Genomic DNA, 24,507 nt, shown 5'->3' with positions numbered 1-24,507 from the left:
TCGATGCTTATCTAAGAACACATGAATATACATCGTTTAATAATGTTTTTGCTCCAAACTTACCTCGTAACTTCAGACGTGTGTTTGAAAAAAATAATTTTGTGAGACGATTCCGTAGTTCTGTCTTTATTAGTCACGTTGAATCAATAAAAGGAGATGTACTATTGATCACAGAGCCATGATTTTCTGACAAGATGTGCATGAGAATCACAGCTTTTACAGAATTGCAATCCCAATTTAATTTCAATTCAATTGTGCAGCCCTACTAGGAACTGTGCTAGCATCATTGCAAACGTGAACTGTGCTAGCATCCTTGTAAAAGTGTTGTTTTGAATGTTTGCTTATGGTTTGGTTAGCCCTTTGTTCTTAAGGCTGGTTTATACGTCTGCATCGAGTGATCGACGTGACCCATGGTGCATGCCTTGCGCGTATAGCCTTGCATTTATACTTCTGCACACTGTTTGTGTTGCTCTGCAATACCACTTCCAAAATGGCAGTAGGTTTTTATGTTCCTCTGTGTCCACCCTCGCGGGTGTTTTGAATTTTCTGAACACTACCTTAATGTACAAGCAGCTAAAACTCACTTATTCAGAGGCGGGAATTGCCGGGCGTGCAACAACTTTATTCATAAGGTAAACACAAAGCAGAAGTTTCCATCTGGAGCTCCTTCACGGTACTCGACACTTGTAAACACTCACTCCATCGGGCTCGCAGCTCTCAGCACCGCCCACGCTCGTCACCTATACCAAACCGACCAATCACAGAGCTTACGTTACACATCATTGCGACGTGTAGTTACATTTTTTGAGAGGTGGGCGTCTATCACAGCGAGGGATATGTGACTGTGCGGAGGCTGCGCCGGACCATACACGTGAGATTGATGCAGGAGTATAAATCAGCCTTTATAGTGAAGTAAATCCAAGCAGGTGCTTTTTTAATAGTTGGCATCCATCCTACCTCCCTATCATCTTTGCTTTTTACATTCTCTGTTAAGTTCGTCTTTGTCTCTTTCCACACTTGCTGAAATCAGGACTAAGAGGTGTGTTCTGAAGGATGGCGATCGGCAGCGTCTCATTAGCTCATTCGCTTCCCGTGCTATAGCTGCTCACAAGCTGTCCACCGCCAATGGAATCCTGCTTAACAACTTTCCCAAGTCGGAGAGCAACATTACCTTCCTTTCAGATGACAACCCGCTTACTACTACCAACCCCCTGTACCGTGATGATGTCACTCTTGGCAGCCCTGAGCACCAAAATCGGAGTTACCTCTTAGACATGTATTCACCCAGTATGAGAGGTCTGAGTAAGTCCATTATGGGATTCCCAAATTCAAGCTCAGGACATTCCTGGACATTACCTTCTCGGTTGCACAAGTGGGATGAATCCCAGCGAAGTAGGAGGGTGGTGATGGATCCAGTTCAGTGGGAACTGCAACTGCTAAAGGCCAGCCTTAAGGACAGCAAGGAGATGATTGATGGATTTGATGGACTTGGGGATGAAGATCCAGAGCCCAAATTGACTGTAAAAGAGCAAGCAAGACAGTTTGAGCAGCAGGCCTTGCAGGACGTAAGGTTAAGGCAAGGTCAGGACTCTCGTGCGTCACTCTCTTCCGAAATTATTCTTTCTGTTTTTGAGACCCCACACAACAGCAGACCTCCAGCGATAATCATTACTCAGAGTGACTCAACACCTCCGCCCAGCCACAAGCCCACTCCACCAGTGCTGCGGAAGTACACCAGACTGTCTTCCTATCCTGACTTGGAGTCTTACGAGGTCAATGTGGAGATCATTCCAGACCCTCCTGATGTACCTGCTCCACAACCACCACCACCTCCACCTCCCTCCAGTCCGCCCCCACCACCTCCTCCCTCCAGTCCTCCACCACTCCCACCTTCCTCCAGTCCTCCACCACTTCCCCCTTCCTCCAGTCCTCCACCTGTCCCCGCATCCCCATCAGTTCCTCCACATCCAGCTCCTCCACCTCCTCCTCCTCTACCCCCTCCCCTATCACCATCCTTTTCCCGTCCCATGCCTCCTTCTCCATTTGTCCTCCCTCCTCTACCCTCTGTCACATCCCTCCGACCGGTGTCCTTACGCCCCGCACCACCTCCACTGCCGTCTGAGCCAGAGCCTCCCAAGAGGGAACTCAAGGGGATCCTTAAGAACCTCCAGAACATAGCAGACATCGAGAAATCTGTTGCCAATATGTACAGTCAAATAGATAAAAAGCAGCGCCCACTAGTGATCAACCCCAAACCACAAGTGTCTGTCGAACCAGAGGCTGGTGTATCAGAGGTGGAGCCTGCTCTAGAAGGACCACCATCAGAGCCCAATCCAAGCATGAACTCAGTAGTGGAGGAGCTGGAAAAACGCTTTCCATCTCAGTCCACTATCCTGTGATACTCTCCACGTTGCTATTACTCTCTTAGAGGCGGTTCGCACAGGATGCATTCTAGGGGTAGTTTACACACAATGTTTGCAGCCAAAAACTAGAAACTCCATGTACACTTGGCCTGTTTGTTTACATGACAAAGTCATTTTTCAAGCTGAAAATGCATACAATACATACGTTTTTGAAAATGCTGCCATTGCTGTGTCCACATATGGCCTGTTTCCACTGAGGTGTACGGTACAGGTCAGTACGGGTCACCTTAATTAGGCATTATGGCGTAATGTCTCGTCTGTGTATTTAAAAATGGCGCTTCCTTTGTTTTCATTCTCCTGGCTTGTGCAAACCCTACTGGCGTATTTCTGTAATCCAATAGTGTTCAGCTGTGCATCTAGCTACACCTTTTGGTACACTTTTGTTGTGCTAGGTACCCTTTCGAAAGGGTACCCAAAAAGTGGTACAGTATGGTTCGCTTTTTGGTAAAAAAACGTACCGTACCATACCACTTAGTGGAAACAGTCCAATAAACACACAAAAACAAAAGTCTCAGAAAATGGTGATGTAATTTAGGTGCATATACATGCTTAGGGGAGACTAGATAAAAGGCAAGTGCAAACAAACATGCACACTAATGGTGGAGAATGTGGTGGGTTGTTGCTTAACTGTTTGCTAATGCAGCAAAGTGTAGATTCACTTCACATTACAACTTAAAGTAGAGACACATCTTACAAACATGAACGCAGGCTGATTATAGCACATCGTCACTTTCCTATAGGTACAGATTTCTAACAAGGTGACAGTGTCACCAAATAATGACCGGGCACACATAGTACATTTTTAGGACATTTTCACGGGTATGTATAAATGCATATTATTTTTGAAAACTTTGTCGTGTAGACGTGATTTTATTTTTAAGCTTTTGGCTACATCACTGTCATGTAAACATAGCCTAGGTTTAAAAACGCTAATATACAGTTGAAGTCAGAATTATTAGCCCGCCTTTGATTTTTTTTTTTTTTTACTTTTTTCAATATTTACAAAATGATGTTTAACACAGCAAGGAAATTTTCACAGTATGTCTGATAATATTTTTTCTTCTGGAGAAAGTCTTATTTGTTTTATTTCGGCTAGAATAAAAGCATTTTTTAATTTTTCTAAATCCATTTTAAGGTCAAAATTATTAGCCCCTTTAAGCTATATATTTTTGATAGTCTACAGAACAAACCATCATTATACAATAACTTGCCTAATTACCCTTACCCCCTAGTTAACCTAATTAACCTAGTTAAGCCTTTAAATGTCACTTTAAGCTGTATAGAAGTGTCTTGAAAAATATCTAGTCAAATATTATTTACTGTCATCATGGAGAAGATAATATAAATCAGTTATTAGAAAAGAGTTATTAAAACTATCGTTTAGAAATGTGTTGAAAAATCTCTAAACAGAAACTGGAGGAAACAATAAACGGGGGCTAATTATTCAGGGTGCTAATAATTCTGACTTCAACTGTTAGCACTAATATACTTATATTCATCTTGGATACCCCTAGTAATTACACAATCTTGATGTCTCTCTCATCACAAACAACCATTTCCAAGTTTGAAGCACCTACTAACAAACTAATGAGATAAATTGGACGTATTTTATTAAAAAACAATACACAATATGTAAAGGTAGGGGGTACTCCAGGATCTGAGAGCAATTGTGCTAACAACACCCTGATTCCCAGGGATTGGATAAATGAAATTTCAATCTAGTGGTTTTAACGTAATGTAAATGTTTTGTTAATTACAGATGAAGGAGCAGAATGTGTATTGTGTGAACAGCCCCTTAGATTGTCACTGTTCTTTTAATCTTCTTTTGTCTTATTATTGTTTCATCTCACTAAATTATGTGTTTGTGCTTTACAGTTTTTTGTAATAATATTTTCAATCAGTTTTGAACGAGTGTTTTATGATTTAGTTGAGTTGACCATTATACCTTTTATTTTATTCCCAATATTATTTAGTACAAAAGCACTATTACTCATAGAATTTCATTTATTCATGCGCCCTAATGTTGGGCTATAAGTTTCAGTCATTGAATGAGATTCCCTCTATAAAGATTTCCTCCAAGGTACACTGCATGCGCTCATTTTTCTTTTTCTTTCACTCTCTTTTGTTAAATCTCATAGCACAGCCTCTGTACTGTGTAATAGCATGTTTAATAATACCTGACAAATGATTTCCATGCAAATGTAGTTGGCTGTGAACATTAACGAAAGGAATAAAAAATATGGATTTGTGTCAATATATCAGATCTGTGCAAAACAGCCTGGGTGATACTTAAAAAGCCTTGACATCTCGATGCATATAGAGTGCCATGTAGTTTAAATACAGTCTTGGATTAGACATGTAAACAAGTTTATGAAGAAACCTTTTCCTAATGCAGACTGTTGATGTACTTCAATAGGTCTTCAATGAGGAAAATCTGTACCACTTGAATCAATGCATTATTCAAGTACAGCTGTAATAGTACACTGTGTCCCAGAATGTTTGGACTAGAAAGACACTGAAGAGAAACGAGTTTGTTTTAATGTTTAATCGCTCTGTTGCGTGACTGTGCACACTTTAGGAGGTTTGAGAGGCAACCGAAACGAAAAAGTTGCTTGTAATTACCGGCTAAATCAATTTATTGTGCATGTGCTTGAGTGTGTGTGAAAGAAAGAATTGTGTCATTGGCAGATCTGTCCTCTATTTACTGCATTCAATTCAGCAAACGTCCTCCTAATCCCGGCTTTAATTGTTATGATACTAATGGATGGCTACTGCATCATTGCATCCGGTTATTTTGGACTCACAGCAGTACATATTGGTTTTGTTTAGTTTTTTTACACTCAGAATTGTCTCAATGACCTTTTTGAAAATCGATCATGTACTTTCTATGTATGTTTCCCTTTATTTATAGAGGCCAGGACTGTATTGACTCTGATATTCTGGTTAGATGTTGTTTGAAACCTTTTACCCTATTGTATATTTGTAATAAATTCACCCCTTTAATACACAGTTTGTTTAAACATTTTGTGGTACAGTATATATTGGTAAAATATATTTGTGGTTTCATTAAATATTATTAAAGGGAAACTACAGCCAAAAATGTAGTGACCTTTTGCTCACCCTTGGGTGGTTCCAAAACTCAACTGTTTCTTTTTACTCTTGAACACAAAAGACAATCGAACATTGCTGGTAACTTTAAGCCATTGGTATCCATGGTTAAACATATATACACTAAGCGGCCACTTTATTAGGTACACGTTTCTAGTACCAGGTTGGACCCCCTGTTGCCTACAGAACTGCCTTAATCCTTCGTGGCATAAATTCAACAAGGTACTGAAAATATTCCTCAGAGATGTTGGTCCAGATTGACATGATAGCATCATGCAGAGGTCTGGTATCTGGGGAGGCCATTTTAGGACAGTGAACTCATTGTCATGTTCAATAAATCCAGTCTGAGATGATTCGAGCTTTAAGACATGGCGCATAATCCTGCTGGAAGTAGCCATGAGAAAATGGGTACAATCTGGTCATAAAGGCATAGACATGGTTAGCAACAATACTCAGGTAGGCTGTGGTGTTGACACGATACTCAATTGGTACTAATGGGCCCAAAAATGTGTCAAGACAATATCCCCCACACCACCACCACCAGTCTGAACCGTTGATTCAAGGCAGGATGGATTTTCGTTAACAAGCAGTTGGACAGGTGTACCTAATAAAGTGGCCGGTGAGTGTATGTTTATATATGACACAAACTCACTGCAGTTTAAAAGTTTTGTTTTTAATGGCTAATTCGTGTGAATTTTAATACGAATAGCTTATCCCCCATGACAGTTTTAGGGCTGGAGTTTGGGGTAACGCCTCCTTTTAAAAATGACACATTTTATATGAAACAAAATCATATTAACTTGTACGCATTAGCCATTTTTGGCCAATATAAAAAAAAATGTTATGTTTTCTCATGAGATCAGGCTGATAAAAATGTTATTGATATATAATTAATATATTAAATTAATAAAATTAGCAATAATCACAATCAAGGCTCAAAATGTAATAGCAACAATGTTAATAAACACAGGCTCATTGTGAAAACGTACCCCCATATACATTTCTGGAGAGCTCGAATTATGTAGTCAGAGCTAGGCATAGCTGCATTTCATCTTTAAAACAAATGCTAAGGGGTGATATGACGCCGCGGCTTTTCCTTATGTGTGTGTTTTATGGATGTTTCTGCCTCATTATGCCGCATCTTTTTATCTATCAAACAAAGTTGTGGGTTAATTTCTCACGATATTTTTTTCCTTTCTGAATAGTGAATTTATATTTTGCAATTCTGGCTTAGATAACAAGAGAAAGAAGCTATAATTGTAAGATAAATCATTGCAATTACCTTGCAGAAACAAGTTTTCGTGTTTCAGAGCTTCTTTTACAGAGAAAAGATGATGTGTTGTGACTTCACTGGCAAACAACCATAGCATATAACCTGAAAACACCCCAAACCTAACTTAAAGCACTTTACTTCTAAACACAGTTACTGCTTTCACATATTCTTTGCAGAGAACCCACAGTGTAAACTTCTTTCCCATCTCATACCATTATTTGTTTATCTCATCTGCACCTCCATGTTCCATTAGGACTAGCAGTGCCATCATGACTTATTAACAGTGTTGGAGAAAAAAAGCAAACAAACACAAACAAACATCTTTTTGGCAATTAAAGGCTGGAAAGAAGATGCCAAAGCGTGTCAAATTTAGCACATTCAAACAAGATTCATCTGTCACTGCCACTGTCTGTTTAGTCAGTGTTTCAGATGCAGATAAATTGCAGTTGAATGGCAAAATTAAAACCTTAATGTATGACTTTACGAAAGTATAAATGCTTAGAAATTGTGCTGTTAAGATGTGAATTCTGTTTCAAGTCAAGTAAAGTCGAGCGTTATTGTCATTGCGGTACATACACTCACTGGCCACTGTATTAGGTACACCTTACTAGTCCAGGGTTGGACCCCCTTTTGCCTATAGAACTGCCTTAATCCTTCGTGACATAAGGCCCTTTCACACATACAGACCTTTCCGGAAAATTACAGGCAATTTTACGGAAAGGTCTATATGTGTGAACAGGCCCTTTTTGAAGATAGGTAAATTCGTTCCGCTATTTTTCGGAAAGACAAGTTGTAACATTAACGGTAATTTGCCCGAATGCTGTGTGAAGGTCATTGCTAGATCGGATATGGATGCGGCTGGAAGTTAACAGGATATATTTATATTGTATATGTATATATTTATATAATGAAATTTCCCATTGGTTGTATTTTATTAACGTCTACCCCCACCCTAAACCCAACCGTCACAGTAGTGTAAAAACAGTATTTGTACCGAGTATTATTTATGTTATCTGTTAAATTACCCAATAAACTGTATTTTTTAACACCTACCCCCACCCCAACCCTAAACCCAACCGTCACAGTACTGTAAAAATATTAATTATTGTTATAGTGTCATAAAAAATTCTGCTATATTAATGTGAACATCGCACTTCCGGCCGGCCGTGTATCAGATCTAGACTTTACCCTGTGTGAATGCAGAAGAAAAATTGACGGAAAGAGTGCGTTTACATCTAGAACGCGCTGACGTGAGACGTCTACTTTAGCCAATCAGAACATTCAGACGCATTCACAACCGTGCTGTTTATGAAGATAAAAGCCTTTGAATATTTTTCCAGACACATTTAGCTGCTAGATGTTAGTCAGATAACGTTTCTGTTCCTTCAATGTCAACTGTGTAAATATCGATAAGATGCTTATGATAAGCCGTCGTTTGTTTACCTTCAAGCTCTGCTTGCTCGCGTTGCGCTTATTTGTGAAACAGCCAGTGAGCGCCAGGACACACACATTATGTACATCTCGACATGCGAAAGTGCTTCTCTATATGTTTTCATCGAAGTTGTCCACAATACTTATCCATCCACAGAGTTTGTAATGTAGTCAAATGTTTGCATATACAAGCGCAGCCGTTTAGAGGCCATTTCTGGTTAATGATGTCAGAATTTATCGGTATTTTGAAATAGATGTGTTAATGGTCTTTTCTGGGAAAATACCGTAACGTCCTTGCCTGTGTGAACAGCGCTTTTTTTTAATTTACCGGTAAAGTCATTTTGGAAGTTTTCCGGATATTTACCGGTATCACTGTGTGAAAGGGGCCATAGATTCAACAAGGTACTGGGAATATTCACTAGAGATTTTGGTCCATATTGACATGATAGCATCAAGCAGTTGCTTCAAATTTGTCGGCTGCACATCCATGATGTGATCTAGTGATCTAGATGTTCCACCACATCCCAAAGGTGCTCTACTGGATTGAGTTCTGGTGACTGTGGAGGCCATTTGAGTACAATGAACTCATTGTCATGTTCAAGAAACCAGTCTGAGATGATTCATGCTTTATGACATGGCGCGTTGTCCTGCTGGAAGTAGCCATCAGAAGATGGGTACACTGTGGTCATAAAGAGATGGACATGGTCAGCAACAATACTCGGGTCTGCTGTGGCCCAAAGTGTGCTAAGGTATTTTTTGTAATGCCTTCCCCTACAGTATGTGCTGTCAGTGGTGGTTTAGATTCCCATTATTTTTTTAATCAACTTTAACTACACTCCACTCGAAAGTTAATGCTAAACAATTTTGTGTTGTTATTATTCTATAATTATTGACTGTGACCTTGAAGGAGTTAAAAAAACAATATATCAAAGTAGATGTGATTTAAGTTCATATTTCAAAGCACAAAAATAGAAAAGCCACAGTAACTCTACCTTGACCCTGTTAGAACTATAATGCAAAATTAATCTTTAATTGCCTTCTAAAATTATATGCTTTAATTATAATTACATATAATCTAATATATCATGTTACCTTCATGAACTGACAGATAATTGCACCTGTGCGCGCTTTCAGACAGAGAGAAATATAAAAGTCAACAAAACAGAAGTCCCTTGAAAGTCGCATACTATCGTTAAGAGATAAATCTTCATTTGAATCCCTCATTATGCCGCATCAGGGAAGAATTGCTGTAATTTGCTCTTGCTGATCTGCTGCCTGGAGAGAATTTTAATTTGCTACGCTTTGGGTGAAATGGTCCTGCCACTTAGCGAACGCTGGCCCGTCTCCACCCTGAACACACACCTGATACGCTGTAATCAAATGTGTTTTTTTAGGTTGCCTTTGCGTGCCAAGCATTGTCACAGATGATATTGTCTAATGTCATTAGGGGCCTGAGGGTGTTAACATTCATCTGACTGATAAATAAACAGCGTGCCATCGTGTGTCCTTCCGGCTAAATGCTGTCTAGATTTTCTCCTCTATAGACTTGCTGTTTTGTTATTGTCTGCTTTGAATCAGTGATGTGGTTAACACTGATTCATTATGTGATAATGACTTTGATATACTGTATAGATATACAAGTAACTGATTTATTTTATCTTTGCCATGATGACGGTATACAATGTTTTACTGGATATTTTCAAGATACTAGTATTCTGCTTAAAGTGACATTTAAAGGCTTAACTAGGTTAAGTTATGTGTTATAACAGTGGTTTGTTCAGTAGACAATCGGAAAGAATATTGCTTAAAAGGGCTAATACTATTAAGATTTAGGCTAATAAACTAATTTTATTCTTGTCAAAATAAGACAAATAAGACTTCCTCTAGAGGAAAAAATATTATAGTAAATACTGAGGAAAAATTCCTCGCTGATGGGCTGATAATTTTGACTTCCACTTTATAAACTCATTTGTATGAAAAGTGTTTGCCCCTTTACTGATGTCTATTCTTATTTTGTGCACGTTGGTCACACTTTAATGTTTCAGATCATCAAACTAATTTTAATATCAGTCAAAGATTTAAAAAAAATGAAAAACATTGTGCAGTTATGAAATGAAATGTTTTTATTATTAAGGGTAAAAAAGATTCCTTAGTTTGGGTGAGTGTTCATGACTTCCCATAAGAAAAATACTGGGCAAAAAATGGTTTGCATGGCAGATAATAATCTTATTAGTAGTAGTAGTAGTAGTAGAAATAGTAATATTTGTAGTAGTAATATTTCATAAAAAGAGACTTAGAATATGTATGAACCTTTTAGTATTTAGTAACCCGTTTACATAATGAAAAACTATTGTTGAACTATTTATACTATTTATTACTATAAATCTATTAGTCAAAGTTAACACAAATAAACATGTTATACAGTTCATAAATTAAGGTTTTTATTAGGGAAAACAAAGTCCAAAAATATTCAGTTAAGGTGGGTGTTCATGACTCCCCCATAAGAAAAAGATGGGGCAAAAATGGTTTGCATGCCAAATAATAATCTTATTAATTGTATGTTACAATGTGTATTATAATAATAATTATTATTATTATTATTATTATTATTTCAGAAAATGAGACTGATATATTTATTGTAACCTGTTACATAATGAAATAAAAATAAAAAAATTAACAAAATTATTCATAATTTACACTTTTCTCACACAATTCTAAGTTTAAAAAGTCAGAATTGCAAGAAATTGTCAGATTCCCTAAAAACTATATAACAATGTAGCAATTTCACGTGTACAAAAAATTGAGATAAACTATTGTAAGACGTAAAGTCAGAATTGAGAGAAATGAAGTCAGGATTGCAAGAAAGAAGGACTGCAAGAATTTCTAGATATAAACCTTTTGCATGAAGTAAAGTTTCATTTCTCAGAAATAAAATCAGAATTGCAAGATGTAAAGACAGAATTAAGAGAAATAAAGTCTGAATTGAGAGAAATAAAGTCTGAATTGAGAGAAATAAAGTCTGAATTGAGAGAAATAAAGTCTGAATTGAGAGATGTAACATCAGAATTGAGATAAAAGAGGTGATAATAGAGAGATATAAAATCATAATTACAAGAAAATCTCAATACTCATGAAAAAAAACCTCATGAATTTTTTTTTTTGATTTTCCAATTAATTTAATATTCTCATATTCTATTTAACCTAATTTAACCAAGAATTAGTCCAAATTCTGTGAGAGCGAGAACTGTCAATAGAAAACACAGTTGTGAGAAGTAGCCAGAATTGCAGGATGTATCTTTAAATTAAGTCAAAATTGTAAAAATGTAAGCTCAGATTTGTGCTAAATAATTGACAGCCTGTAAATCTGGGACTGCAAGAAATAAAATAAAGTAAAAAAAAGTGAGAATTTCAAGATGTGAACACCAACGTGAGAAATTAAGAATTATGTGAAATAAACTCAAGGTTGCCAGACGAACTGAAATAAAGCCAGACTTGTGAGATGCAAAGTCAGAATTTCTAGACAGCCTAATGTTTAATCCCATGTTATTTCCAGCCTGATCTCACGAGAAAACGTAAGTGTTTTACGTTTTGACAGTTTAGTGGCTAATTCGTACGAATTCGTACGAGTTCAGTCGTACGAAATTGTACGATTTTAAAAAGGAGGCGTGGCACCTAACCCCACCCCTAAACCCAACCGTCATTGGCGGATGAGCAAATCGTATTAAATTGTACGAATTAGATCGTACGAATTCGTACGAATTAGCCACTAAATCAAAAAGTTACGAATTGCCGTGAGATTGTGTTGGTTATTTCCTATTGCTTTGTGAAAGATGAATGTGAAGTTTACTAGAAATTTTGGAGTGAAAATTGCTTCCACGCTTCTTTTTTTCCAGCTCTTCTGCATATTCATCCTCACACATGGTTCATTCTTCACAGTTCTGCATTATTTATCAGATATCAGATGCAAAAGCTTTCAAACATTCCTCTGAAATCAAGGAAAGACTGTCTCATCTCATGAATTTATCATGCATAAACCTTTAAAAACGTGGTCACATTTGACAGTCCAGTTTGAGATGAATTAAAACATTAAATATCAAGGTTTTTTATCGTAATCATCTTACTGACTTTATTCCCATACTGTTATCTCCTCACAGGAGAGGCTACGGGCATCAGGAGGTATGTATTTTATTATCATTCTTTGGAATTGAATTATGTTTAAATAATGTCCCATCCTGAGACAGCTTGATCGGCCGTCATTTTTATCAGTTGATGTTGTTTGATGCGGACTGGAAATAAGTATTTGTCAAGATCTCATCTTTAAATTTGCTGAAGGCTAGATCTGTCAGTCCGCAGATAACATTTCTCAAATGTTTTTTGTTCTTAGGAAATGCGTTTCTATAAATGTCACAGTGTTTAAATAAAGCAAACTCTGGTTCGAGGGGGGTTTTGCTTTAATAAAACAGTGCCAAACGCAATAGGATCAATAAAAGTTGTATTTAAATTCAGTTCGCTGTTACATTTTGGAATGCTTGACTCTAATTGCTTCATCTATCTTGCTGTATATTTACTCTCCGTTTATTTATAATTAATGCAATCTGTGGAGTCAGATATTATCAATAGAAAATAAAACCATTCTTAGTCTTGTAATGCATGTTTTGTGATGGATGCGGAGATGAATGTTGTTGAATGAATGCTTATATACAGTGCTTAACGTAAATGAGTACACCCCATTTTGAAAATGAATATTTTTATCCATTTCTCAGTGAATATAGGTCATATATTTTGGTGCATTTGGAAAAAAAACTGATTTATTAAATAGATATATTTATTCAAATAATATTTTAGTCAGCAAAAATCTTTTGAATTTAACATACATTAAAATTCATGCAAAATATTGGATACAAGTATTTCAGAAAAAAAGTGTTATAGTTTTTTTTTTTCTCTTCAATTTTTCTCTTTTTATTTTATTTTTTTATTAATATTTTTCTATAAAATAAATGTGGGTGTACTAATTTTGGGCTGTTATCACAAGTTAATTTGTTTGATTAGCTTTAGATCTGGCTTCAGTACTGACTAATCTAATGCATATGCACAAATATAATATTGCAAAGCTTCCTAAAAAATATTAATTTAAATGAGAGATATGTTAGCGGTGTACTTATATACAGTGCATGCAGAAAGTATTCACAGCGTTGCTTTTCCACATTTTTTTAATGTTACAGTCTTATTCCAAAATGGATTAAATTCATTTATTTACTCTAAATTCTACACACAATCCCCCATAATGACACTGTGAAAAAAAGATTTTTTTAAATTGTTGCAAATTTATTAAAAATAAAAAAACCTGAAAACCACATATACATAAGTATTCACAGCCTTTGCTCAATACGTTGTTGATGCACCTCTAGCAGGAATTACAGCCTCAAGTCTTTTTGAATATGATGCCACAAGCTTGGCACACCTGTCTTTGGGAATTTTTGCCCATTCCTCTTTGCAGTACTTCTCAAGCTCTATCAGGTTGGATGGGAAGCGACAGCCATTTTCAGATCTCTCCAGAGATGTTCAATAAGATTTAGGTCTGGGCTCTGGCTGGGCCACTCAAGGACATTCACCGAGTTCTTGTAAAGCCACTCTACTGATATTTTGGCGGTGTGCTTTGGGTCATTGTCCTGCTGGAAGATGAACCGTCGCCCCAGTCTGAGGTCAAGAGCACTCTGAAGCAGGTTTTCATTCAGGATGTCTCTGTACATTGCTGCATTCATCTGTTCCTCTATCCTGACTAGTCTTCCAGTTCCTGCTGCTGAAAAACATCCCCACAGCATGATGCTGCCACCACCATGCTTCACTGTAGGGATGGTATTAGCCTGGTGATGAGCGCTGCCTGGTTTTCACCAAACGTAACGACTGGTATTCACTCCAAAGAGTTCAATTTTAGTCTCATCAGAGCAGAGAATTTTGTTTCTTATGGTCTGAGATTCCTTCAGATGACTTTTGGCGAATTCCAGGCGGGGAGAGGCTTCTGTCTGGCCACTCTACCATACAGACCTGATTGGTGGATTGCTGCTCAGATGGTTGTCCTTCTGTAAGGTTCTCCTCTCTCCACAGAAGAACGCTGGAGCTCAGACAGAGTGACCATCGGGTTATTGATCACCTCCCTGACAAAGGCCCTTCTCCCCCGATTACTCAGCTTAGATGGCCGGCCAGCTCTAGGAAGAGTGCTGGTGGTTCCAAACATCTTCCACTTATGGATGATGAAGGTCACTGTGCTCATTGGAACTTTCAGAGCAGCAATTTTTCTGTAACCTTCCCCAGCCTTGTGCCTCAAGACAATCCTGTCTCGGAGGTCTACAGACAATTCCTTTGTCTTCATGCTTGGTTTATGCTTTGACATGAACTGTCAACCCTGGGACCTTATATAGACAGGTGTATGCCTTTTCAAATCATGTCCAATCAACTAAATTTATCACAGGTGAACTCCAATTGAGCTGCTGAAACAACTCAAGAATGATCAGTGGAAACAGAATGTACCTGAGCTCAATTTAGAGCTTCAAGGCAAAGACTGTGAATACTGATGTACATATGATTTTTCAGGTTTTTCATTTTTAATAAATTTCAAAAAATATTTTTTCACATTGTTATTATGGGGGATTGTGTGTAGAATTTTGAGGAAACAAATGAATTTAATCCATTTTGGAATAAGGCTGTACATAAATTAAACGTGGAAAAAGTAAAGCACTCTGAATACTTTTCGGATGCACGTCACACATTTATGATTTTGTTTTATTACATTTTCAGAACAATCTAAATTTGTATGTGTTTATGCTGCAATTTTTAACAATATAGATTTTATGCAATCTCAGATTTGTGCATCCAACTGTATTTATTTTTTTATCTTCTGTCCAACACTTTCACCTAGATTTAAAAATGTAACATTCCTCCTTTTCTCTCTTGTTTCTGCACTGTTTCTCTTTTGAATGCTGTCCAGCAACAGCAGTTGCTTCGGCCCTCTCTCTTGAGACCTGAGGTAGAGAATTGCTGCTATTTTTTTTTTTCTTTTCTTTTCTTTTCTTTTTTCTTTTCTGTTCTTTTATATTATATTATATTATATTATATTATATTATATTATATTATATTATATTATAATTTTAATATGTCATTAAATTAATACAAACTTTATATTCTCTCACTCAATTTCCCTCAGCTTAGTCCCTGATTTATAAGGGGTCGCCACATTACTCTGACATATTATTTGTTCCAGATGCTCTTATAGCAGCAACTCCGCACTGGAGTACTCTAACTTGTGAACCTCCAGTGCTGGGAAACACCCATACGCTCTCTCATTTACACACACAGTCATACACGACAGCCAAATTTAGTTTATCCAGTTCTTATACTGCATGTCTTTGGACTGGGGGGGAAACAGGAACAGCCAGAGGAAACCCACACAGACACAGGGAGAACATGCAAACTCTAGAGAGAAATGCCACCTGGCCCAGCTGGGACTTGGACCAGCAACCTTTACGTTTTTACTATATTCAACAACTTTAACTTCACATGAGCCTCACATGTGCAATCGCAGTAAAATCACATGAGAAATATGTGGAACGCATGTTAAATATATGGTTTTGGAACAAGTGGAAAGATCGGATCACACAAGAAAATATCCCAAAACATGCATTACACATATTTGAAGTGTTTATTTTCTATAAGGGTCCACTCCAAAGAAGGCATATATATGGATTACAATTACTCTTTGAGTTTGCGTAGCTCAAATAAGGAAAATCAGAATTGTTTATGTATTTATCCTTTTATTTATCATAGGCAGGACTTATTTCTGACTTCCCCACGGATGCACTCTAAATTGTAACTCTTTGCCCTCCCCACAGGAACTCTCTATGGAGTCTGGCATTGACCCAGGACAGGACTATTATACGCAGGATTACTATAATTATGACCACGGGTGAGTGTGCACTCATCAGTTGAAATGTGCTGCTTTTAATAAATAATTTTAAGGACTATTTCATATGGCTTCCAGATGATGAATTTTGTAATTTTCTCTTAATGCCGTGTGCGCCCAAGTGTGTCTTTTCAACTGTAATAGCAGAGATAATTATTTACTGTTGCTTGTGCAAGGTGAACTGTCCATATGGAACCCTAATGAGCTGGAAAAAATAGAAATAGGTGCTATAAATGAATGCTCACCCATGATGGTAATTGCACTATCAAACATATGTGATGAAAATCCAAGCTTTCTTACTGTCTTATACCACACTGATCTTCAATATATCCTTCCACTTTCTGTGAATCCGAATGAAATGCCTCCAGGCTGGTGAGGGTCAATACAATCTTGAATTTCAGCCTCTTTCCTGCTAAATGGGCTGTCTAAGCGGTATTTGAGTTCAGACAGTCTGCTGCTCCCCAGGAATTCTCAAAGTCTTTAATGAAGGTCTGTTTTGACCTTTTTCTGTACACCGCTATGAAGAGGTTCCACTACTAAATCTTACTTATTGGATTTGCCTTTCATTTCTCAGGCCCAAAAGTTTCATAAACAGTTTGTTTCGATTTAGGTGACACTAGGGACATAGTCTTTGCTTGTTTATCCTGAAATGGTTTACTGGTGTGCATGTGTGTGTGTGAGGTATAAGTATTAATCCCATACATCTGCCTTTTAGCTAGGCTACTGCTGGTATAAAATTTTCTGCTGGGGATTTTACTGCTGAGGCTTTTATTATGCTATACATGAGCAATATCACACTCATAGTAGTGCGATATATCTGTATATTGATGGTATACAGCCATATCACACTGCTACGAGTGTGATCTTGCATTTATACAACAGTTCGACGGCATATAAAAAAGAAAATCAAACACGAAGAGTCTCAAAAACCCTTTTGTAAGAGGAACTACTTTCTTCCGCTGTTCATTTATATCTGCAGCCGACCAACAGAACACCAGAAACTGTAGCTACTTCACAAGCATCACTTTACAACTAGTATTTGAATGATTCTCTAGCATAATGTCTAAAGTGATGACAAAACAGGTGATTTTTTTTTACTCACGTTTTAAGATTATAAGGCTGACCAGCATGAAATGCCATCAGTCTACAGAGATTTCCCAATATTTCCCTGTTGCAATCAGGATTTCACAATAATTAACCATGGAAAAGCCAAAGCAAAACAAACACTACCAGATTACTATGTAATAAATACAAAACTACAACATACAAAAGAGAGAAATCGACTTAGAATGTCACTTACCTGTTCTCTAATGATTTGTTTGCACGATTTCAATATAATGCATGTTCGTTATCTTGATATATTGAATATCGGCATTTGTTTACTTTTAGCTATGACTTGCCTCAGTATGGAAGTCGACGGAAGCTGATCTCTCCATCAGGGATGTATGATGAATACGGAGAGGTGATTATGGAAGATGACGGCAGCTACTACTACAGTCCACATGAATCTGAGGGAGAGGTATCACATTCGTTTTGTTCATTTAAACCAATATAATATGCAGATGTTGTTCTTTTTTTTATAAAGATACCTGAATGTTGGCTCTGGCCTTTAAACATGACTCAGGTCAGTACTTTATTGCTTTCAGTACTTTGGCATTCACTTTTCTGCAAGATAGATGGATGTGCACACAATAAACAGTTAAAATAGTCTAATCAAAGGAGTCATATTTAAATGTAGAACTGAAAACAACTATTGCTGGTTGCTTTAAATCATTGCAGAAAGGAAAATAATGTATGGAATCATTTCTACTTTTATTATGTTTTCATTTTTGTTGGCAAGCCCAATAGATTTGATGCGATAGGGTTTTTAAGCCGCAACTCCCGGCTCTGCCACTTGCCCATCACGTCACTGACATCATTAGTAATAATAATGATGAATTTTAATTTGTATAGCACTTTTCCTACATACATGCAACTCAAAGCACTTCACAAACAACAAACAAATATTAAGAAATAACATCAATATCAGGTAAAATATAAAAAAACTGATAAACAAATACAATAAACAAATATATAAACAAATAAAACAAAATAAACAAAACATTCATACTCAGATAAATGCATACAAGTACAAACATATATACACACATTGTCATTTTTATTTTTTATAGTAATAAGAAGCATGAAGTTCTGTTAGAGAAAAAGACACTACACTATAAAACTAAACACGTTGGATCATAGATCAGCGGCAAGAGTCAGATTTAATTTATCAGAGAGTAAGTCAGTCTCAGGCAATTTCAGATGTGGAAGAAACACCTCACAGTTGCAGCTTTCTGGATAATTGATCATATTTGTTTTTGCTAAAGTCTAAATAGTACCTAACAGGATTTTCCTGTCAAACACAATATTTTTTCACCTGGCAAGTACACTAGTAAGTACACTTACTCTGTATTATGGTGCGCCTCTACTTCTGCACAGTCAGTGAGTGAAACCACTTGCAGTTTTCAGCTTGCCACATTTTTCCTAATGCAAAATGAACTAATACTTCCACCATTCATTCATTACATTTATTTTCGGCTTAGTCCCTTTACTAATCAGGGGTCACCACTGTGAAATGAACCGCCAACTTATCCAGCATATGTTTTACGCAGTGGATGCCCTTCCAGCTGCAACCCATCTCTGGGAAACACCGATACACTCACATCCACACTCATACACTATGGACAATTTAGCTTACCCAATTCACCTATAGTGCATGTCTTTGGACTTGTGGGGGAAACTGGAGCACCAGAGGAAACCCACGCGAACACTACCACCATGTAAAATCGAAAAAAATAATAGATTGATGTTGAGGATAGCAAGAGAATGACAGAGGAAGAAGCGTTCATCCAGTCAGCACACCTATGTGAGTTTGTTACTGTTCTCTTTTGGTGTTGTCAATACGAGCAACTGACGCCCAATTTTCACTAATCGAAAGTGAAAGCAGTTAAATAGCGCATCGAAGGCACTGTTATACCAGTTCTACTGGTGTTGTCGCACGTCTGTTAACCATTAGAAAAATTTTATCACAACCCTACAGCTCAATGTAATGCTATAGCAGGGGTGCCCAATCCTGTTCATAGAGATTTTCCTGCAGAGTTCTGCTCCAACCCTAATGGAAAACAAACTAAACCAACTAAGTAGCATCTGAAGGCACACTTGGTGATTAACGACAGGTGCATTTAATCAAGGATGCAGCTGAACTCAGCAGGAAGATAGATCTCCAGGAGCAAGATTGGGCACCCTTGTGCTGTAGCATGCATCTTGTCCTGTAATCTTAAGCCGCGGTCAAGTTAGAGTTTGAGCTCGCAAAGTTCTGTCATATGGTGCTGTGAAAAGGGACGGGATTAAAAATGGTTAAACATTAAAAAAGCAAGCGATTGCTCCATTTTTTACATTTCTGTAAAGAAAGATCTTTTTTTAATCTTCTATTGGTCTCACGCAATCACGGGATGCGATTTCGCAGGACAGATTTTACCAAGCTTGAACTTTCGAATGCAGCGACATGCAAAACTCGTCGCACAAGCTTAAGTTTCCAGGCTACCGCATTGGCTTGCCTTTAAATAGCAGCTTTACTCTTTACTCCAAGGCAGCAAATGTAGTTAAAGTTGATACTGAGTCATGTGAAATGGCCAAAGTCACAAAGATTATGAGTGATCAGAACTGATTGAAAATTCTAAATGATTAATAGCCTGGACTAATATCAATGTAATAGGTTGCTAGGCAAGGAAGAAGGCTGGCTCAACATCCAGGCAAGGCTCCGCCACCAAACCTGCCAAAACTTGCTTTCGGAGACCAACCTCCAATGCTTGGAGCAGCTGATGGCATCACACACCCTTACAGCTCAAAGGCATCAACAAAACTTGGCCAGATGTTTGACAGGAGGTCTGCCCCAGCTCCATTCCACCTTCCTTGGAAGAACAACAGAATATTTCCGATTGTATGTCCTGAGCAAAAAGAAGGAAGTACGGATGACTTCAAACCAACCAGGATGCAACATTCAAACAGTGTGGATAATGGCGTGTTCATCGACGGCAGCTATTTCCAGACTAAAGAAGCCTTAACTTCAGCAAAAACAAGACTTGGCAAAGTTTTGAGTCAGATGAACATCTTGAAAACATTGCAAACTCAGAAGAACTCTGTGAGCAGCATTAGTGAGGCGGTAGATCATAGAAATAATGGGAGTTTCTCAATCCCTTGGCCAGTCAACAGGACAGAAAGAGAGTTACAGAGAATCCCTGGTGCTGCTATGGAAAGTGAGGTAGAAAACAGGGAAGAAAGAGGTAGGAGCAGGGAAGACATCATTCGACAGTCTTACACCGGAAGTGCCATGTCATTCAAACATCATCATCCATACCAACCAAAAGAAGGAGCGCATATGAGTAGTTTAGACTCTGACGATGATCAAGACCAGAGTCATTTTGATTCCGATGGTGAGAGCCAAACAAATACTCAGCTAGATGACACTGAAATAGAGTCAAAGACTGAAACAGACTCTGAAACGGAGACAGATCAAGAGACAGACACTGAATTAATATCCGAGACGGAAAACGAATCTGCGCAGGAGGCAGCAAAGGAGTCAAGCTCAGAAGAGGGTAGCAGTGGAAAATACAGCATCAAATCTGTCAGATCTTCTCAGTCCAGACAAAATGCCACATATTCTGAAAGCACCAAGTCCAGAGATGACTTGGAGGAAGGTGACTCTGAGGGCCACAGTAAGAATACAATGTCCTCTAGGTCTAGTTATTCTCCAGAGAGAAGGAGAAATTCAAGCTTCCACAGTCTGAGCAACTTCTCTATTGCTGGTAGTAGTGTAGCCAGAGAGATCGACAAACTCTCACCTATAAATGAGAATGAAGAAGGAGAGGCGACTCCAGAAAGAAGCGGTAGCCCTGATAATAGTTCCAGCTCATCGGATGGAGCAAGAAACCTCAAAGACGATGGGGAGGATGAGGACTCTAATTCTGACGCAGTTGAGACTGTTGCCACCTCCTGAATTATATCTCGATACGTTCAGTAAGACTGGCCATTGCCTTCATGTTTTGTGTTGAACTTTTTGAATGCCTTCATCTGATTGGAGTTCTTCTTCTTGTCTTTCTCTCGCTGAGCACTACTTGGCATTTCTCCTAACCTTTGCTGAATAGCATGCATGCTACCTTTACAGGGCACTCTTCAAAAGTTTGGGTCAGCAATTAATGGTCAATCAGAATCAGGTTAGATTTTGTTGTTTAATGTAAGCCAATGGCATTTGGTCAATGAGCACATTACTTTTAATGAGCTCATAAAATGACATTCGGTTTGTGTTTGGCTCTTTTGCTTTTTAATGATGGGCAGGGTGGGAGTTTTCTAGGAAGGCTGATGTGATTTAACATAGATCAAAAACTATTTATTTTCAGTATTTTGTAAAAACTTGAAAAGATTCTGTCTCCCTTGCCTTCCTAGACAGAACGCCACTTTTGTGTGCTGTGTTCAGTAAGTACAAATCTAAAGTCATTTTAAACTCATTTTTCTTTTTTTTCAGTGTGGTAGAAAAAAGAGAATCAGGCTTGTCGTAGACCGTGAATACGAAACCAGTTCAACTGGAGATGAAAGTGCACCTGAACCGCACCGGAACCGCCTATCCAATGTGAACAGCCACAGTAACATTAATGGGAGCATATATTTGGCACAGAATGGTTCAATAATCCGGACGCGACGGGTCACACACACCAACAACATCAAGCTCAACTCTCCAATACGACTGGGAAAGCACTTTAAGAAACTGGACAAACTTGCAGTTACACACGAAGAGCGAATTCCTTTAAACAGTCCCATAATCACAGGCGCCTCAGAAGGTGAACAGAACCTCACGACCAGGCCCTCCAGTGGGTCCCTGGCCTCCAGCACCACAGGCCCGGAGAGTATAGCTTCGAAATCAAACGTGGTGAAAGAAGGGGGAGAAAGAACACAAAATGTGGATGAACAAGAGTCCACAGTGGACAATCAGGAGGCGAGGGACCCTTTAGGATCACATAGTGACCGCACACAGTCAGATGAGGAGGAGCTCTGGATGGGGCCATGGAATAACCTGCACATACCAATGACAAAACTGTGACTTCTGACTTACAAGCAGATGCTATGTTGTCTTACAGAAAAGAAAAAAACTGAATTTGCAGCATAAAACGAAGAAATTGCACTTTCATTCAGTATTATATTTGCTTTTCTGTGGCCCTGAAAAATGAGCTTTTCAATGATGATTGTTGCATTCATAAGTACCTTAAAAAAAATCAAACACGTTCATTTTTGGCCCTCAGATTGTCATCAGGTTTTTTTTGTTTTGTTTTAGTTTCTTGCTTTTTACAGATGTATGCTTTCATTTTCTGTGCTTTTTATAGTTTAAAAGGCTAAACTCAATGTCTGCTAAAGTGTATTTTTGGTTAAACAGACATGATTTAAAATAATTGTGATGAATCTAAGGTGCACTTACGGTGCACATCGTACATTTGCTTAATGCCACAGTCATTTGAATGGACTTGCACCAGCGTTGAAAGTGCTATATTTTTGTGCTTTTTTATACCAAGTTATATCAAAAAAAGTATACGATCACATTCAGTTACAGAAACTTGCCAAACTTAAAAAAAGAACAACTGTTGTTGTTATTGTTTTATTTTTATTATTTGCAGAATGATTATATATGCAGAAACTGCTCTCATTGTGCAGCCTTGGTTGATTCTGGTTCTTTCTACAGGGCTAAGAAATGGACACATCAAATAAACATTCCTGGTGAAACTGCATCTTTCCATTTGATCAATATAAAGGTTCAAGTAGGTGAGACCGCACTGGTTTACAGCTTGAAGTTCACTATGAAATGATGGGCTTTCTGTTGATATCTGTAGTTTTAACACAACATTGTAAATTCTAGTAACATCTCTGACATCAGGTGTGCTTTGGTTCTGCTGTTCTACTTGGATGAATCTGATGATGGTTTTTAGGGCAACATGAACAACTCCAAGTAGAGCAAGATTATGGCCCAATCCCAATTTTACCCCTTAGCCCTTTCCCTTACCCCTCGTTTTGCGCGTGCATGCCAAGGGGTAGGGGTGTCCCAATTCTCTTTAATTTGAAGGCGTAGGGCTAAGGGGAAGGGGTGAATAGCCCTTCGAATGAAGATTTTTCTTCAAGGGGTAAGAAAATTTCCCAGAATACACCTGCCACAGCGGCAGCGTTGCTGAACGCGGAAGTAACGAGATCCACAAATTAGTATTTTTCGTCATTATTATAAATTTTTCACGACAAACAAACACTTTTTAATTTATTCATAACCGCATTCATGTTTTACCGTCATGCTTTTAAAAAAGAACGCTAAAAAACACGCTAAATTTTGTGATCTATAATCCCTAATAATAACTCCTATGCAGCAGTCCCACAACAATCTGACACTTGAATACCCTGTCAGTAATGTCTAGTGGCTGAGAATGGGCTTTTTACAGTGTCTGTAAAATGTTAATGTTGTTTTTGGTGTGTTTACATTGATGAATATGGCCACTGTGTAAATACACAGTACAGTTATGATCTTATTGCCACATTAGATTGTTATGATAACATGATATATGCCTTCAGTGATTTCCTGAAGATAAATACCAAAAAATAGCACAACTGAAATAATTACAGCAGTCGCGATCATCTGATCTCACATGAAGCATGAGATCGCAATGACATATTATGACGTGTGCAGGTGCTGTAGTGGTATCCCAATTCTTAGAGATAAATTTTGAAGCCCTTCCCCTTATCCCTTGGTTGTAAGGGCCATGGGGAAGGGGTAGGGGTAGGCATACAAAAATAGCATTGGGATTGGGCCTATATGTTGTCCGATCAAGTAAATAGTGTACCTGCTGTCAAAATAAGCACAGCATAATATCCTTAGCATAATTTATAAATTCCAATATGAAAAGGGAATCGTATTGTAATATGGCTCAATGGTGAAAAATAGGAAATGAAGGATAGCATATCCTTAATAAATAGGCCCTGTGAGTCTAGAAAGTAAGGTTGAGGCTACTACTATAAAGTGTTTTTACTTTTGAACAGTTAAATGGCTATGATGGAGATGCCTGGGTGTGAACACCAGGTATCTTGTTTGGCAAACTACAACTGATTACATCATTCTGCTTGGTTATGCTGTCTAAAGGCCCGTTCACACCATGTACAATTCCACAGTGGAAGCAACTGGGAACAACAGCAACTCAGCCACAAAGTGGTAGGCCACACAGTGCTCAGAAGTCATCAACCTTTTTTGAATT

The 24,507-nt window shown here is 38.0% G+C and overlaps 1 protein-coding gene across 1 annotated transcript in view; it reads left to right on the top strand.

The window, feature by feature from the left end:
* The window catches only part of pcdh15b (protocadherin-related 15b), a 464,565-nt gene extending 442,835 nt beyond the window's left edge, over window positions 1-21,730 (top strand). The window contains exons 34-38 of the mRNA XM_056468996.1: window positions 12,390-12,411; window positions 15,221-15,259; window positions 16,122-16,195; window positions 17,582-17,711; window positions 19,947-21,730. Of these exons, the coding sequence (XP_056324971.1) occupies window positions 12,390-12,411; window positions 15,221-15,259; window positions 16,122-16,195; window positions 17,582-17,711; window positions 19,947-21,227 (1,546 nt within the window). The 3' untranslated portion in view covers window positions 21,228-21,730. The remainder of the gene's footprint in view (window positions 1-12,389; window positions 12,412-15,220; window positions 15,260-16,121; window positions 16,196-17,581; window positions 17,712-19,946) is intronic.
* The last annotated feature ends 2,777 nt before the right edge of the window (window positions 21,731-24,507 follow it).

Source organism: Danio aesculapii, chromosome 12 (genome assembly GCF_903798145.1).
Source record: "Danio aesculapii chromosome 12, fDanAes4.1, whole genome shotgun sequence".
NCBI classification, from domain to species: Eukaryota; Metazoa; Chordata; class Actinopteri; order Cypriniformes; family Danionidae; genus Danio; species Danio aesculapii.
The sequence above is the reverse complement of the archived record's forward strand: the minus strand, read 5'-3'. Positions and strand labels throughout refer to the sequence as shown.